The 16,871-nt window shown below is 42.6% G+C and overlaps 1 protein-coding gene and 1 pseudogene across 1 annotated transcript in view; both read left to right on the top strand.

Annotated features, from left to right (window-relative positions):
• Positions 1-2,200: 2,200 nt before the first annotated feature.
• Positions 2,201-16,871, top strand: part of RNF24 (ring finger protein 24) — a 35,467-nt gene continuing 20,796 nt past the window's right edge. Inside the window, exon 1 of the mRNA XM_049779410.1 lies at positions 2,201-2,343. Coding sequence (XP_049635367.1) covers positions 2,201-2,343 — 143 coding nt within the window. The remainder of the gene's footprint in view (positions 2,344-16,871) is intronic.
• LOC126019882 (uncharacterized) lies at positions 7,068-7,168 on the top strand (annotated as a pseudogene).

A 16,871-nucleotide genomic window follows, 5' to 3' on the forward strand; every position in this document is an offset into this window, starting at 1 on the left:
CATCAGAAGTGATCCCTGAGTACAAAACAAGGAGTAAATCTTCAGAACTGCTAGAATGGCCAAAAAAAAAAAAAAAAAAAGAAAAGAAAAGAAAAGAAATGAACTCACGAAAAGACATGTAGTCAGAAAACAATATATACACATACATATTGTGTACATATATGCACATATATAAAAATCTATACCTTTTTTCAGCTGTTTATAACACTGGAATCACTTTTTTTTTTTTTTTTTGGCTTTTGGCTTTTGGGTCACACCCAGCAGTGCTCAGGGGTTACTCCTGGCTCTACGCTAAGAAATCGCTCCTGGCAGACTCAGGGGACCATATGGGATGCAGGGATTCAAACCACTAACCTGCATAAGAGGCAAATGCCTTACCTCCATGCTATCTCTCCGGCCCCTGGAATCACATTTTTATATCTTTTATATCCTGCTTAATTTTAGCACATATATAATTTTCTCTGTATTAAAATTTATCAAGAACATTTCAAGACCTTATATTGTAACATATGACTATGTAGTTATTTACCTTCTTGTGAGATATATTATTTCTTTTTGTTTTGTTTGTTTTTGTTTTTTGGGCCACACCCGTTTGATGCTCAGGGGTTACTCCTGGCTAAGCACTCAGAAATTGCCCCTGGCTTGGGGGGACCATATGGGACTCCGGAGGATTGAACCTCGGTCCTTCCTTGGCTGGCGCTTCCAAGGCAGACACCTTACCTCTAGTTCCACCTCACCGGCCCCAAGATATATTATTTCTAACATTCAACTGTTGAATCTAGAAGGGATGAATTACTAACATGTAACCATACTGCTACTATAACAGGCTAAAAAAATAAAAATAAAAAACCTCTTAGAACTTTTCTTATTTGCGCTTTATTTTTTTTTTGCATATCTGGGCATTCTTGGCTCAATACTTGGGGGAGTCCCTGCCAAAAGTGCTTGGGGGTAGACTATGTGGTACAAAGGATGGAATCAGGCTTGCAAAGCACGCACTCCAGACCACCAAGCTCTCTCCATCTGTTTCTGCATTTTTTTAAACTTATTGGTGAGAGAAAGTACTCCCAAGTAGAGATTCCTGGCAGTTCTTGACCAGCTGGGCAGCCACTTGGTGTGAGCATCCAGTGTTGTATACTGAGAGGACCCTGTGGTGCTGAACTCCAGAACACCCTGATGGGTCCTCAGGGCCCTTCAGGACTACACTTAATAATGTTAGGGACCATGTGATACGTGAGTGGAAACTGGATCAGCCCTAACCATAACACACACCTTACCCTCATGTACTGTCTTTCTGGTAGCCCTTTTGCCCATCATAAGATTGAACATTTTCTAATGTTTATTGGTTTGCTGGCATTATTTCAGTGCACTCTGTAAATGAATATAACTTAAAAGACTTGTTAGATGAGACTTTAGCTTCTAGAATAAGTCCAGGTACATAGTAAATACTTGATTGGGTGGGGCTGGAAAAATGTAGCTCAGGGGTTTGAACTCTTGCCTTGCGTGCAGTATACCTAGGTTCAATCCCCAGCATCCCAGTCCTGAGCTCTGCCATGAATAATTCCTTTACTAAGCCAGGAATAACCCTTGAGCATTACCAGGTGTGGCTCAACCCTCACCCCAAAAAAATTCTTGCTATCTTTGCTTGAGGGATGGTGTCTCAGTGATACTCTGCCAACCACGCAAGGATCTGGAGATACAGAGCTGTACTAAGGCCTTGCAGTGCTGGGGAACATCAGGACCTCCCCAACAGTACTCTGGAGATACAGTGGTACAAGGGTCGAACTCAGGCTCCTGCACATGCAAAGCAAAGCACATCGTACACCTGTTTTTACATAATAAATAAATGACAGGAATGTTAACTCTTGGGCCGGAGTGATAGCACAGCAGGTAGGGCACTGGCTTAGGCTTTGCACACTACCGACCCAGGTTTGATCCCTAGCACTTCATGTTGTCTCCCAAGCCCACCAAGCATAATTTCTGAGCTCAGAGCCTGGATAACCTGAGCACTGCCGGGTGTGGCCCACAAACAAATTAAAAAAAAAAAAAAAAAAAAAAAGAATGGTAACATTTGTTGTATGTGTGTGTTTGTTTCCAAGAGGGTTTAGTCGTAGAAAATCTCCATTTCCTATAGATCTTGCTTCCTTGTCTTATTGCCTAACTCCTCCCTTCCCCCATTCTTTTCTCTCCCTGCAGTTCATCCATGAGCTCGGATTTCCCACATTACAACTTCAGGATGCCTAACATCGGATTCCAGAATTTGCCTCTCAACATATATATTGTGGTTTTTGGGACAGCTATATTTGTCTTCATCCTTAGTTTACTCTTCTGTTGCTACCTGATTAGGTAATTAATTTTTATTATCTTACTTCAGAATATGTTAAGTGTTACTAAATAAGTTTTCTGTCCTTGAAACAACTTTGGGGGGGGGCAGCATATCTGCCTGTGCTCAGGGATTGCTCCTGGCTCTGCACTCAGGAATTATTCCTAGCAGTCCTCAGGAGACTGTATGAGATGCCAGGGATTGAAACGGGGTTGGTCACATGCAAGGCTGTTGTGCTGTCTTGCTATTGCTGTGCCATGATGCTATTGCTCTGGCCTCTTGGAAAAACTTTGTAAAGTGTTATTAGGCTGAAGAGACAGCTCAGAGGGCCTGGGGTAATTAGTCTGGAAAGATAACTCAGACTGATGGAAGACAAATCTTTTTACAGTCTTCAGTTCTTCAGTCTGAGAAGGTATTTTACTCTATAGTAGAAATCTGGGGCTAGAGATGTCACACAGTGTCTGTGCCGTGCGCTTGCCTTGCATGTGCCTGACCCAGATTTAAACCTCTGCATCCCATATGATCACTGCCAAGAGTAACTCTGAGTGCAGAGTTGGGAGTAACATTGCCAGTTATGACCCCTCCACCCCCCCAAAAAAAAAAAACTGAAGAAAAAAAAGAAAATTGTCCTCATTTAGTTTTCCAGAATACAGCCTTTGATCTACAATAAGCTTGTGTGATTGTCCCAAGATTTAAGATACTTTTACAGAGATTTCAAGAGTGCTTCTTTTCAGGAGGGTTCTGTTAGGGAGAGTTATAAGGGATCAGGAACAGATCTATTGCCCTTTTTTGTAATTCCCCTACTGTATTTGAGGCCAAATTCTTGGGGAAAATGACACCACAAAGTATTCCAAATGAATTTATATATTTATATTGGTTTTTAGGTCACACCTGGCAGTGCTCAGGGGTTACTCCTGGCTCCATGCTCAGAAATCGCTCCTGGCAGGTTCCGGGGACCATATGGGATGCCGGGATTCAAACCAATGACTTTCTGCATGAAAGGCAAATGCCTTACCTCCATGCTATCTCTCCGGCCCCTAAATGAATTATTTTTAAAATACTGTAAAGTTGGGGCCGGAGAGATAGCATGGAGGTAAGGCATTTGCCTTGCAAACATGAGGATGCAGAGGTTCGAATTCCAGCATCCCATATGGTCCCTTGAGCCTGCCAGGAGCAATTTCTGAGTGTAGAGCCAGGAGTGACCCCTGAGCGCTTCGGATGTGGCCCAAAAACCAAAAAAAAAAAAAAAATGAAAAGAAAACAAATACTGTAAAGTGTAGGGGCCAGAGCGGTGGTGCAAGTGGTAAGGTGTCTGCCTTGCCTGCGCTAGTCTAGGATGGACCTCGGTTCAATCCCACAGCCAGGAGCTATTTCTGAGCGCATAGCCAGGAGTAGTCTCTGAGCTTCATCAGGTGTGGCCCAAAAACCAAAAACAAAACAAAACAAAACTATGAAGTGTATATATTGCTCTCAGTTTAGTTTTCACAACTATACCAGACAATTAAGCACTTAACATTCTTGTTTTAAAAATTATAAGGGTCTGGAACGATAGCACAGTCAGTAGGTTGTTTGCCTTGCACACTGCAAACCCAAATTCAGTCCCCAACATCCCATATGGTCCCCTGAGCATGCCAGGAATGATTTCTGAGTGCAGAGCCAGGAGTAACCCCTGAGTGCTACTGAGTGTGGCCCTCAAACCAGATAATAATAATAATAATAACAACAACAACAACAACAATAATAATAGGACTGGAACAATAGTACAGCAGGGTAGGACACTTGCCTTGCATGTAACCATCCTGGGTTTGGTCACCAACATCCCATCTGTATGGACACAAAAAACAAAAATATAAATAAACAAAAAGTTAATAGTAACTGAAGGGAGTGTGGGTAAGCTTTACTTGTATGCAACTACGTGTCCACATCCTGTTTCAAATTTCAGCACCACACCTAGTTCTTTTGAGTACTTCCAGAAGTCACTCCTAGAGCCAGGAATAGCCCCTGAGCACTGCTGGATATGGTCTTGTCCCAACCCTCTCCCACCACCACCCAAAAGACAGGGGAAACCAGGAATAATTCACTTGTGATTCTGGGTAAATTTTTGGTTTATTGTTTGTTTGTTTGTTTGCTTTGGCCACACCCAGCGATGCTCAGGAGTTACTTCTAGCTCTGTACTCAGGGATTACTCCTGGCAGTGCTTAAGAAACCATTTGGAGGGGGCATCTGGAGGAACCATAATGGAACGGTAGGGTGTTTGCCTTGCATGCAGAAGGGCAGTGATTTGAATCCCAGCATCCCATATGGTCCCCTGAGCCTGCTGGGGACGATTTCTGAGTGTAGGGCCAGGAGTAGCCCCTGAGCACTGCTGGGTGTGGGCCAAAAACCAAAAACAAACCAAAAAAAAAAAAGAAACCATATGGAGAAGCCAAAACAATAGCACAATAGAAGTGGGACTTTTGCCTTGCACGCAGCTAACCTGGGTTCGATCCTCAGTGTCCATATGGTCTCCCAAGCCTGCCAGGAGTAACTCCTGAGTGCCACTGGGTGTGGCCTAGAAAACAAACAAAAAGAAAAAAGAAAGACCATATGGATTCTGGCACTCAAACCCTAGGTCAGCTGGGTACAAGATAAGTTCTCTACGTGCTGCACTATCTCAGTACCATCTGAATAGATTAAAAAAAATTATGGGGGCATGAGTGATAGCCCAGTGGTAGGTCCTTTGCCTTGCAAGCGGCTGGCCAGGGACAGACTGGGGTTCGATCTCTGGCATCCCATGTGATCCCCCGAGTCTGCCAGGAGCAATTTCTGAGCACAGAGCCAGGAGTAGCCTGAGCGCCACCAGGTGTGGCCAAAAATAAATAAATAAACTGGGGCCCAGAGAGATAGCACAGCAGCGTTTGCCTTGCACTCAGCCGATCCAGGACCAAAGGTGGTTGGTTCAAATCCCGGCGTCCCATATGGTCCCCTGTGCCTGCCAGGAGCTATTTCTGAGCAGACAGCCAGGAGTAACCCCTGAGCACCGCCGGGTGTGGCCCAAAAACCAAAATAAATTAATAAACAAACAAACTATAAAACACCATATTACCTCAGTATTCCTTTTTACAATTGAATAAAGAGATATAAAATATTTGTTTTAATACAGTGATAAATGTAAAAAATAATCATTGTATAATATAAAGTATAAAAATAAACATTTATATTTTATTTTATTCTTTATTATTAGGTCAGAAAAAGAAAAGATCTACATTAAAATTACCTGTTCAATCATAGAAAATGTTCAAACATTTCTAAACTTTATTTATACATCACTGATACACTGAAAATTTAATTCTGATGGAGACATTTTTCTTTCTGGAGATCCTGATTCTTGGCTGTTGTGTGGTGCCAAGGATCTAACGGAGGACCTCCTCACACAAGTGAGGCATGTACTCTACCGACTAAACTACTTCCCATCCTTCCAGTTGGTCACTCTTACCCCAGATACTAAATTTGGATTTAATAAGTTATTTTTAATTTAGCTCAAGATTGACAAAAATCAGTCCCTTTAAATGTACCCAATTCCTCCTTTGAACATAATTTTAAAGCTCCAACCCCATCCCAGTGGACTCTTTTATTCTCATGTAGTGAATACCCTTCAGCCACCACATTTGATAGGTGGGACTAATAGAGTCAGTGGTATAAGAGGAAGAGTCAGGTACATTAGAGGAAAACATCGTTGGTCTAAACGAGACACCTACCTTTAAGGGCTATCTACCCAACATCACAATTTGGAATTTGTTCCCAATGACATGATGTTGTATGTCTCTAATAGAACACAAGAGAAGGACATCTCACTACGCTAGGGATGACCCTGTTTCATTATGAGTTATATAATAACCCAATTTCTGTTAATTTTTCTCCCCAAATATGTATTTGGTTAATTTTTTATAGCCTAGTCACAAAAAACAGTGCTTGGCACAATATTAGCATTTATAATCATTTGTTAGGGTGAATGGATGGTAATAGAAAATGAGTAGGTATATTAAAAACTGAAAAATCAAAAAGTACTAACACAAGAGAAGTTTTTAGCAATAGGGACATAAATATCAAAACAGTGAGTTAAAGAGGGATGGCTCATGGTTAGGTCAGGGAAAGATGGCAGAGGACTTGATATTTTTATTGGCTTTGTGGAACTATCAAACACGTACACAGACAACTGATAAGATTAAAAACTAAAAATAGAATGAGAAAAATGAGTTACCTAATAAAATTACAAGCTCTCAAACCAAAATAATTTCAGTCAAGGGAGAGAGTGTATGGTGTTATGGATGTAATAAGAATGGGAGGTGAAAATAAACAAAATTTGCTTGGCTGGATATTCTGAACCAGAGAAAGATGAAGTGATTCTGTTTCACAGACTGGAGGAATAGTATAGCCACAGGGCAGTTGGCCTTTCATGTACTGACCCAGACTCTCTCCGGCACCCCAAAACTAACAGGAGAGATTCCAGAGCACAGATCTAGGAATAATCCTTGAGCACTGCCAGTTGTGGGCCAAAACAGGAACTAAAAACATTGTTTCATGCATGGAAGGACTGAGTTGCAGATCCAAATCAAGTCAAGATATCTAATATACAGTTGGATACATAAGTCTAAATAAAGCTTGAGAGAAGTCTGGTGTGGAAATGGGAGGTCAAGTAATAATAGGTAGAAGTAAAAGCCAGAGGTGTGTCCTTGAAAAAATGTAGATCAGTGCTCGCTGATATATAGTATATGCAGCACATATACTAAAATTGGAACGATACAGAGAAGATTAGCATGGCCCCTGCACAAGGATGACATGCAAATTTGTGAATTGTTCCACAAAAAAAAAAAAAGAAAAGAAAAGAAAAAATGTATATCGTGAAATAAAATGGGCCCAGAGAATCATGGGAGGAAAATTGACTTTTTTAGAGAAGCTCTCCTCCCCCACCCCCAAATACATACACACACACACTGTATTCGATTGAGTCCATTCTGTGTTATTCTCAAGAAGACACACACACAGACACACACGCTGCATCCGATTGAGTCCATTCTGTAATTCTCAAGAAGATCCAATAAGAGACTTGAAATAGTTTTGCATCAAATTGAGTCCATTCTGTGTTATTCTCAAGAAGATCCGGGGCCCGGAGAGATTGCACAGCGGCGTTTGCCTTGCAAGCAGCCGATCCAGGACCAAAGGTAATTGGTTCGAATCCCAGTGTCCCATATGGTCCCCCGTGCTTGCCAGGAGCTATTTCTGAGCAGACAGCCAGGAGTAACCCCTGAGCACTGCCGGGTGTGACCCAAAAGCCAAAAAAAAAAAAAAAGAAGATCCAACACACACACACACACACACACACACACACACACACACACTGCATCAGATTGAGTCCATTCTATGTTATTCTCAAGAAAATCCAATAAGAGAATTGAAATTTTTCCTTTTGCATGCATAGTCTTGGTTGGAAAACTTATAGTAGTATAGGTGATGAAAGTCAATCTTGGGCAAAGCCTTTCATGGAAATGAAAATGATTGATTAATGGGATATAGGTCTCCCTTCTTTCAAGAATTTTGGCTGAGAAAAGATTGGGAATGGTGGTGTGGAGGAGATGGTTTTCAAGTCAAGGAAATATTTTGGTGTTTAGGTTGTTTGTTTGCTTTTTTTTTTTTTTTTCAAGATAGAAATTTGGGAATAATAGGCCAAAGCAATAGTGCAGCAGCAGGGCGTTTACCTTGCATGAAGTCAATCTAGGATGGATCCAAATTTGATTCCTGGCATCCATATGGTCCTCCAAGCCTACCAGGAGATTTCTGAGCACAGAGCCAGGAATAATCCCTGAGAACCGCCTGGTGTGGTTCCCCCCCCCCAAATAAAAACAATAAAAAAGAAATTTGGGCTTATATTAAGGAGAATGAGTACTTGTGAAGGATTATGAGGGTAAAATGTATTGTGGTAGCAAGAGACACTTAGAAATTATATGGGCCGGAGAGATAGCATGGAAATAAGGCATTTGCTTTGCATGCAGAAGGACGGAGATTTGAATGCCGGCATCCCATATGGTCTCCCGAGCCTGTCAGGAGCGATTCTGAGCATAGAACCATGAGGAATCCCTGAGCGCTGCCGGGTGTGACCCAAAAAACAAAACAAAACAAAACAAATATATATAGCTGTATTTATCCTTTATAACAGATTGAAATAGGCTTGAGAGATATGGGTTATAGATATGGGGGGAGATGTGGATAGTACAGGGTTTAAAGTGCTTGCCTTGCATGCAGCCAACTCTGCTTTGATACCCAGCACCACAAATGGTCCCCTGAGAGTAAAGCCTGTGTATTTCTAGGTGTTGCCCCGTAACCAAAGGAAAAACCCAAATGAATGTAACTGCAGAAAGATAGAAAACTTATATCTGATAAGAACATACTGTGGGGGCAGAGAGATACACAGTGGTGGGGCATTTGCCTTGTGTGTGGCTGATCTGGTTCAATTCCCAGTGTCCATGTGGTCCCCCAAGCCTACCAGGGGCAATTTATGAGCTCAGAGCCAGGGGTAACCTCTGAGCACCACTGGATGTGACCCAAAAAAAATTTAAGTTGTGAGTCTAGAGATACCTCTTCAATGGGTAAAGCACTTGTCTTGCATGCAACCAACCTGGATTTGATTCCCATCACCCTATATGGCCCCCTAAGCTCTGCCAGGAATGATTCCTGAGTACAAAGCCAGGAGTAAGAACTGAGCACAGCTGGGTGTGTCCTCCCACATCCACCACAAGAAGGAAGAGGGAGGAAGGAAGGAAGGAAGGAAGGAAGGAAGGAAGGAAGGAAGGAAGGAAGGAAGGAAGGAAGGGAGGGAGGAAGGAAGGGAGGAAGGAAGGGAGGGAGAGAGGGAGGGAGGGAGGGAGGGAGAGAGGAAGGAAAGAAGGGAGGGAGGGAAGGAGGAAGGAAGGAAGGAAGGAAGGAGGAAGGAAGGAAGGAAGGAAGGAAGGAAGGAAGGAAGGAAGGAAGGAAGGAAGGAAGGAAGGAAGGAAGAGGGGGGCAGGGAGGGAGGGAGAGAGGAAGGAAAGAAGGGAAGGAAGGAAGGAAGGAAGGAAGGAAGGAAGGAAGGAAGGAAGGAAGGAAGGAAGGAAGGAAGGAAGGAAGGAAGGAAGGAAGGAAGGAAGGAAAGAAGAAAGAAAGAGGGGGGCAGGGAGAGAGGGAAGGAAGGAAGGAAGGAAGGAAGGAAGGAAGGAAGGAAGGAAGGAAGGAAGGAAGGAAGGAAGGAAAAGAGAAGGGAAGGGAAGGGAAGGGAAGGGAAGGGAATGAAATTAAGATGTGGGCTAGAGAGCCAGTACAGTGGTTAGGCACTTGGCTTGTATCCCATTGACTCTCCTTCAAATCCCCAACACCCAAACACCCCAATCCCCAGGCACTGCAAAAGCTAAATTCTGAACACAAAACCAAGATTAGCTAGTGAATACTGTCCACATGTGGTCCCAAAGCCAAAACAACAATAACAACATATATCTTTCAGACTTCATTCATGACATTTTCAGAATTTTATGACTGAAAAAAATTAAATAAATTGTATTTATTTGTGGGTTTAGAATAATGAAATAATCAGGGAGCCACAGAAGTACCTCAGTGGTCAGGGGCACATGCATGACAGGTGCTGGAGCTGAGGACAAGCCTCAGTTACCATATGCCACCCTAGCCAGGTATCCCTGGGAATGAGTGTGACTCTAAAGGCACCTGAGAACAACTTGATGGCCCCGAGCACTTCTGAGCTGGCCCTGATGGTCCCAGCTCACTTTCTCAGACTGAAATTGAATGGCCACCTAGTTGGGCTGCTCAAGTATCACTGGGAATGTCTCCTAGACCCCCTGAATATTGACTGCTTGGGAGTCTAAAACCAAATTTTTGTTTAGGACTTTCTGGAAGAGATTAATTTTGAACAATGTATTAAATAAAAAGGTACACACAAATTGGAAATAATAATGCTTAAAGAAAATAAGCATGGGCTGAAGAGATAGCACAGCGGTAGAGCATTTGCCTTGCATGCAGAAGGACAGTGGTTCGAATCCCCGCATACCATATGGTCCCCCGAGCCTGCTGGTGGCAATTTCTGAGCGTAGAGCCAGGAGTAGCCCCTGAGCTTTGTCAGGTGTGACCCAAAAACCAATAATAATAATAATAATAAAAGAAGAAGAAAAGCAGAGCCAACTGAGTAATAAGCAAAATATGTTTATAAATCAAGCTACATTTGGAGCCAGAATGATAGTACAGAGAGAGGGCTCTTGCTTTGCATGCAGCTAACTCAGTTTTGGTCCTAGACATCCCATATGGGACCCCAAGTACAACCAGGAATAATTCTGAATGCAGAGCCAGGAATAAACTACTGGTATGGATTAAAGCCAAGAAAAAAAAAAAAAGTACCAGTACATTTTAGACAACGCCAATATTGTTCATTTCACTCATTTGAATGTACTGTATACTTCCCTCTCAAAACTTAAGTAGACCTGGGGCTGGAGCCATAGTACAACAGGTAAGATGCTTACTTTGCATGCCACTCACTCAAATTTGATCCCTGTCATCCCATAATGGTTGATTCCCCAAGCCCACAGGAGTTGTTGATCCTTGAGTTCAGTGCCAGGAGTAAATAAACCCTCAACACCTGGTGCAACCAAAAAAAAAAAATCAGTAGATTCACCAAAAAATGTAGAGTTGTAGATTGTTTTAATTATTAATGCATTTTATCTAATTAAGATATTGTTTCTATAATATTTTACTGGTGGTGCCTGCCAGGAGCTATTTCTGAGCAGACAGCCAGGAGTAACCCCTGAGCACCGCCGGGTGTGGCCCAAAAACCAAAAAAAAAAAAAAAATTCAGCATAGAGCTGATACACTCTGCTAAAAGGGTTCAGCATAGAGCTGGTGGTACACTGAAATGTGCTGGAGTCCAGGATAATCCACGGGATAAGTGGAATGAGTAAATTAGTAGATTAATGTGAAATTTTTGTATTTTTCAACAAGAAATTAGATATATGAAAAGATATCATTTTAGGGGCTGGAGAGATAGCACAGCAGTAGGGCATCTGCCTTGCATATGGCCAACTCAGGACGGATCTGGGTTCAGTTCCCAGCATCCCATATGGTCCCTTGAGCCTGCCAGGAGCAATATCTGAGTGCAGAGCCAGGAATAACTCTAGCATTGCTGGTGTAGCCCCCAAACCAAAATAAATAAAAATAAAAAAAATTTTAAAGAATATATTAGGGGCCAGCGCAGTGGCGCTAGAGGTAAGGTGCCTGCCTTGCCTGCGCTAGCCTAGGTTCGATCCCTGGGCGTCCCATATGGTCCCCCAAGCCAGGAGTGACTTCTGAGCACATAACCAGGAGTAACCCCTGAGCATCACCGGATGTGGCCCAAAAACCAAAAAGAAAAAAAAATTAGATTAAAAATTATGCCATAGGGGTTGGGGATATAGCTTATCAGGGGTTCACATGCCTTGCATTGTGAGCCCAGAGTTCTATCCACGTACTACGTGGCCCCTGAACACCAGTAGTTCTGGCTCTTTCCAAATTGACCTATAAATTCTATATAAATTTAAAGCAGAGGACCAAGAAGACCAAAGAAGATTGTTAGAAGGAACAAAGCTTAATAATGTGTTAAACAGTGTTCCTTAGCATCACAGTTTCTGGAATACTGTTCTTCAGTACAAAGAACCAGAGTTCTTTGAAAGTAATTTCCACATCTGGGACATGGAATATATAAGGTGCCTCTAGGACATCTTTCAGTTTCCAGTAAGTTAAGAATGGGAAGGAACAAGGGTGTGAGGCCAGAGCCATTCACATATGGACACCTGAGCACAGCCAGTATGATCCAAAATCAATAGCCAAAAAATCTAAAACCAAGAACTTGAGAGAATACAGTAGAACCTGAGGAGGTTCTTTAAGGTCAAACCTAAATCCATCTGAGCAGCAAAATATATGTTAATGGGCCAAAGCAATATAGATAGTGGGCAGGCTACTTGCCTTGTACATGGCCAACTGAAGTTTGATCCCTGGTGTCCCATGCACCAGCAAGAGTGATTCCTGAGTGCAGAATCAGAAGTAAACCCTGGGCCCGGAGAGATAGCACAGTGGCGTTTGCCTTGCAAGCAGCCGATCCAGGACCAAAGGTGGCTGGCTCGAATCCTGGTGTCCCATATGGTCCTCCGTGCCTGCCAGGAGCTATTTCTGAGCAGACAGCCAGGAGTAACCCCTGAGCACCGCCCTGTGTGGCCTAAAAAAAAAAAAACCAGAAGTAAGTCCTGAGCGCCTCTAGGTCTGACCCTAAAATAAACGAAAATTACATTTCATGGGGTGGAAGCAATAGCACAGCAGGTAAAGTATTTGTCTTGCATGCAGCTGACACAGGTTCAATCCCTAGCATCCATATGGTCCCCTGAGCCTGGAATAATACCTGAGCACTGCTGGGTGTAGCCCCAAAAGAAAAATCTTTGTAATAATTACATTATTCTAAAGCATAAGAAATTAGGAAACCGCTACTGGGCAAACATGAAATTGTTTGCAAGCAAGGTGAAAGTCAAAATCAGTGGATAGAAATTTGAGTATTTGCATGATTTTGTCGTCTCTCTCCTCAAATATTAATTGGCCAGGAGAAAATGACTTTAAATTAGATGTCAGATTTGAAGATAGAGAACTAGATATAAAGTGGGTAAAATTCCAGTAAGATCCATTACTTATCAATATTGTATCAAGGGTACTGCCCATGTTTGATCATTGTACTGTGGCTAGGTATGAACTTTGGGGAAACTGGGCTAAAGTATCTGTGAACTCTGCCGCTTTTTGAAACACTAATATTTTGAAATAAAGGGTTTTCTGTTATTAACACAAGGTGTGTTTGTTTCCTAGAGCTCCTCTAAGTACCACAAACTGAGAGAGATGAAAACATATTTAATTTCACAGTTCTGGAGGCAAGAAGATTGATCAAGATGTTGGGAGGGCAGAGCTTTAGGGGAGGATCTGTGGTGCTTCATCGTAGTTGCTGGTATCACTGGCACTCTGATTTCTCTGGCTTGTGTAGTTCCAGTGCTTAAGTCTGTCTTCATTTGATCCTCTCCTAATGAATTTAGTATCCACCATAATCCCATTATAGCCTCATCTTAAACTGGTTTGGGGCCACACCTGCAATGCTCAGGATTTACTCCTACTTCTGTGCTTAGGGATCTCTCTTGGTGGTGTTCAGGGTGTTCAGGTGGAGTGAGGGATTGAACCCAGATTGGCTGTGTGCAAGGCCCTAACTACTGTACTATTGCTCTGGTCCCAAGAATTTTTTCTAATAAGGGTACGTTCTGAAATTTCAGGTGGACGTGATTGTATAACTCTAGCAATAGACCCACAGTTTGGGTCTGAGTTACAGCTTATAGAGCATGCTACTTCAAAGCAGTGAGAAAAAGGGGCCGGGTAGGTGGCGCTGGAGGTAAGGTGTCTGCCTTGCAAGCGCTAGCCAAGGAAGGACCGCGGTTCGATCCCCCGGCGTCCCATATGGTCCCCCTAAGCCAGGAGCGATTTCTGAGCACATAGCCAGGAGTAACCCCTGAGCGTCAAACGGGTGTGGCCCAAAAACCAAAAAAAAAAAAAAAAAAAAAAAAGCAGTGAGAAAAAGTAGGCACTTTTCAATGAGTGATTAAGTGAAAATCTTGGATTTAAAGAAAAGTAAAGGTACTCAACAGAACATATACTAAAATTAGAACAATACAGAAAAAAAAAAAAAAAGGATCTGAGTACAGCAGATACACTTGCTTTGCACCCAGCAGACCTGAGTCCCATCCCTAGCACGCCATTTGGTCACCCAAGTTCCCTATGAGTAAGCCGTAAGCACTGCCTGGTATTGCCTAAAAACAAAATCAAACAAAAACCCCTACCTCAAATCATTTATGAGGACTTAATTTCAGGTGTATCGTAGACCTAAATGTGATAAGTAAAAAAAAATTTTTTTTCATTACACGAGAATTCGTTTTTGTTTTGGAGCTTCCACCAGTGTTGTTCAGGTGTTACTCCTGGCTCTGCATTCAGGAATTACTCCTGGTGGTGCTTTGGGTATAAGGTGAGAACTTGATGGGATACCAGGCATTTTGAACCTGGGTCAGCCACATGCAAGACAAAGTACTGTACTACCACTCTGGCCCATTAAGAGAATGTCTATATAACCTGGTGATAGGCTAAAAAAATTTTTAAACTTTATTTATTTATTGATTGATTTTTGGGCCACACCCAGTGGTACTCAGCAGTCACTTCTGGCTCTACACTCAGAAATCGCCCCTGGCAGACTGGGGGACCATATGGGATGCTGGGAGTCGAACTGGGTCCCTCCCAGGTCAGCCTCATGCAAGTCAAACGCCTTACCACTGTGCTATCTCTCTGGCCCCCTAAAAAAATTTTAACATCAATAGTGTTTATTTTTTTGAAAAGGGTTGTTTCAGGGGCTGGAGAGATAGCATGGAGGTAAGGCATTTGCCTTGCATGCAGAAGGTTGGTGGTTTGAATCCTGGCATCCCATATGGTCCCCTGAACCTGCCAGGAGCGATTTCTGAGCATAGAGCCAGGAGTAACTCCTGAGCGCTGCTGACAGGTGTGACCCAAAAACTAAAAAGCCAAAGTGTTGTTTCATTTTTTTCTAGCCATCATGTTATTTCCTTTTTATTAAAATGTAAGTTTATGCATACCAAAATTAAGCATTTTAGATCCTTTTTTTTTTCTTTTTGATTTTTTTTTTTTTTTTTTTTTTTTAGTTTTTGGGTCACACCCAGCGGTACTCAGGGGTTACTCCTGGCTGTCTGCTCAGAAATAGCTCCTGACAGGCACGGGGGACCATATGGGACACCGGGATTCGAACCAACCACCTTTGGTCCTGGATCGGCTGCTTGCAAGGCAAACGCCACTGTGCTATCTCTCCGGGCCCCTTTTTGAATGTTTTAACCAGACACAAAAGCTGAGTTTGTGGCTGGAGAGATGTAGGTTACTTGCCTCACACATGGCCAACCCAAGTTCATTCCTCGAACTATTTATGGTCCCCTGAGCACCACCAGGACTGATTCTTGAGCATAATGCCAGGATTAAATCCTGAGTGCTGCTGTATATTGCTCCCCCCCCCCCCAATAATTATGAGAAAAACAGATTGTAAAAAGAAAAAAGGATAAACTTTATTTCTTTATTTTAAAATCTGTTAACTTGGGACCAGAAAGATAGTCCAGTGGGTAGGACTTTCCTTTCACACTGCTTCCCTCCTGGATTCAGTTGTCAGCATGCCATCATCACAAGCCCACCAGGATTCCTGAGTGCAGAGTGAGGAGTAACCACTTAGCACTGCTGGGTATGGCCCCAAAACATAAATAGTAATCTGTTAACCAAAAGATACCATTAAGTGTCTGCAAAGGTTTCCCAAAGGGCTAGAGCACCTGCTTGTCATACAGGAGGTCCCAATTTGATCCCCAGTATTGACACAGCATTGACCCCCTGAGCACTGCTATATACAACCCAAAACAACCCAAAAAATAATAACAATTCCATTAAGGAAGTAAAAGGGCAAGCCATAGAATAGAAGATAAGTAGAGTTCAAAGGCATTCCAGAGAGCTTGCAGCTGAAACGCATAAAGAATCAAATAAGAAAATAGAGACAAAAAAGATGAAAAGAAAATAGAGACAACTTATTTTTAGGTGCCAGCCCCAACTGTGCTGCAGGACTCTGGTTCATTCTCAGCAATGCTGTGTCTGCCATTGAGTCACTGATACTTCCATTCCAATGGTATAACCAGGTAAAGGAAGGGCAGCTTAAAAGTCTAGGGTAGGCATTTCATGAAAGAACATACTTAACTAGATAATAGCATATGAAAAGATTCTAAACATCATTTGGGAAAGTCAACTTCAAACGCCATAATGATAAACCACTGAAAACCTATGACATTTGCTACAAAATTTTAACTGGCCCTGCCACACATAGCAGTGATGTGAAGCAACTTTTATACACATAGTAGAAATTGGTACAAACAGTGTAGCAGCAAAAAAGTCTAGAGTTAGAGATCTATAATCCAGTAAGTAAAACCTTGCATGTAGCTGATCCAGGTTTAATTCAATTCCTGGCATTTCATTTGGTCCCCAAGTATCTCCAAAGAGCACCCCTGAATATTGCCAGTGTGCCCCTCTAATAGAAAGTAAAAATGAGGGGCCAAAATGACCTTGCACACATTTGACCCAGATTAAGTCCTCAGTATCCTATATCCCCTAAACCTGTCAGGAGTGATTCCTGTGTGCTGAGCCAGGAGTAACATGTGAGTGCTGCCAGGCTGGTGTGGCCCAAAAACAAACAAACAAACAAAAAAGTAAAAATTAGGAGATGGCATGGAGGTAGGGCATTGACCTTGCATGCAGAAGGACATGTTCGAATCCCAACATCCCAATGGTCCCCTGAGCACTGCCAGGTGTGGCCCAAAAAACAAAAACAAAAAAAAAGTAAGAAGTACTGTCTAGAGGTCCGTTGAAGAGGGCTCGGAGGGAGGGAGGTGGTTGGTAACAG

This window comes from Suncus etruscus, chromosome 9, assembly GCF_024139225.1.
Source record: "Suncus etruscus isolate mSunEtr1 chromosome 9, mSunEtr1.pri.cur, whole genome shotgun sequence".
NCBI classification, from domain to species: Eukaryota; Metazoa; Chordata; class Mammalia; order Eulipotyphla; family Soricidae; genus Suncus; species Suncus etruscus.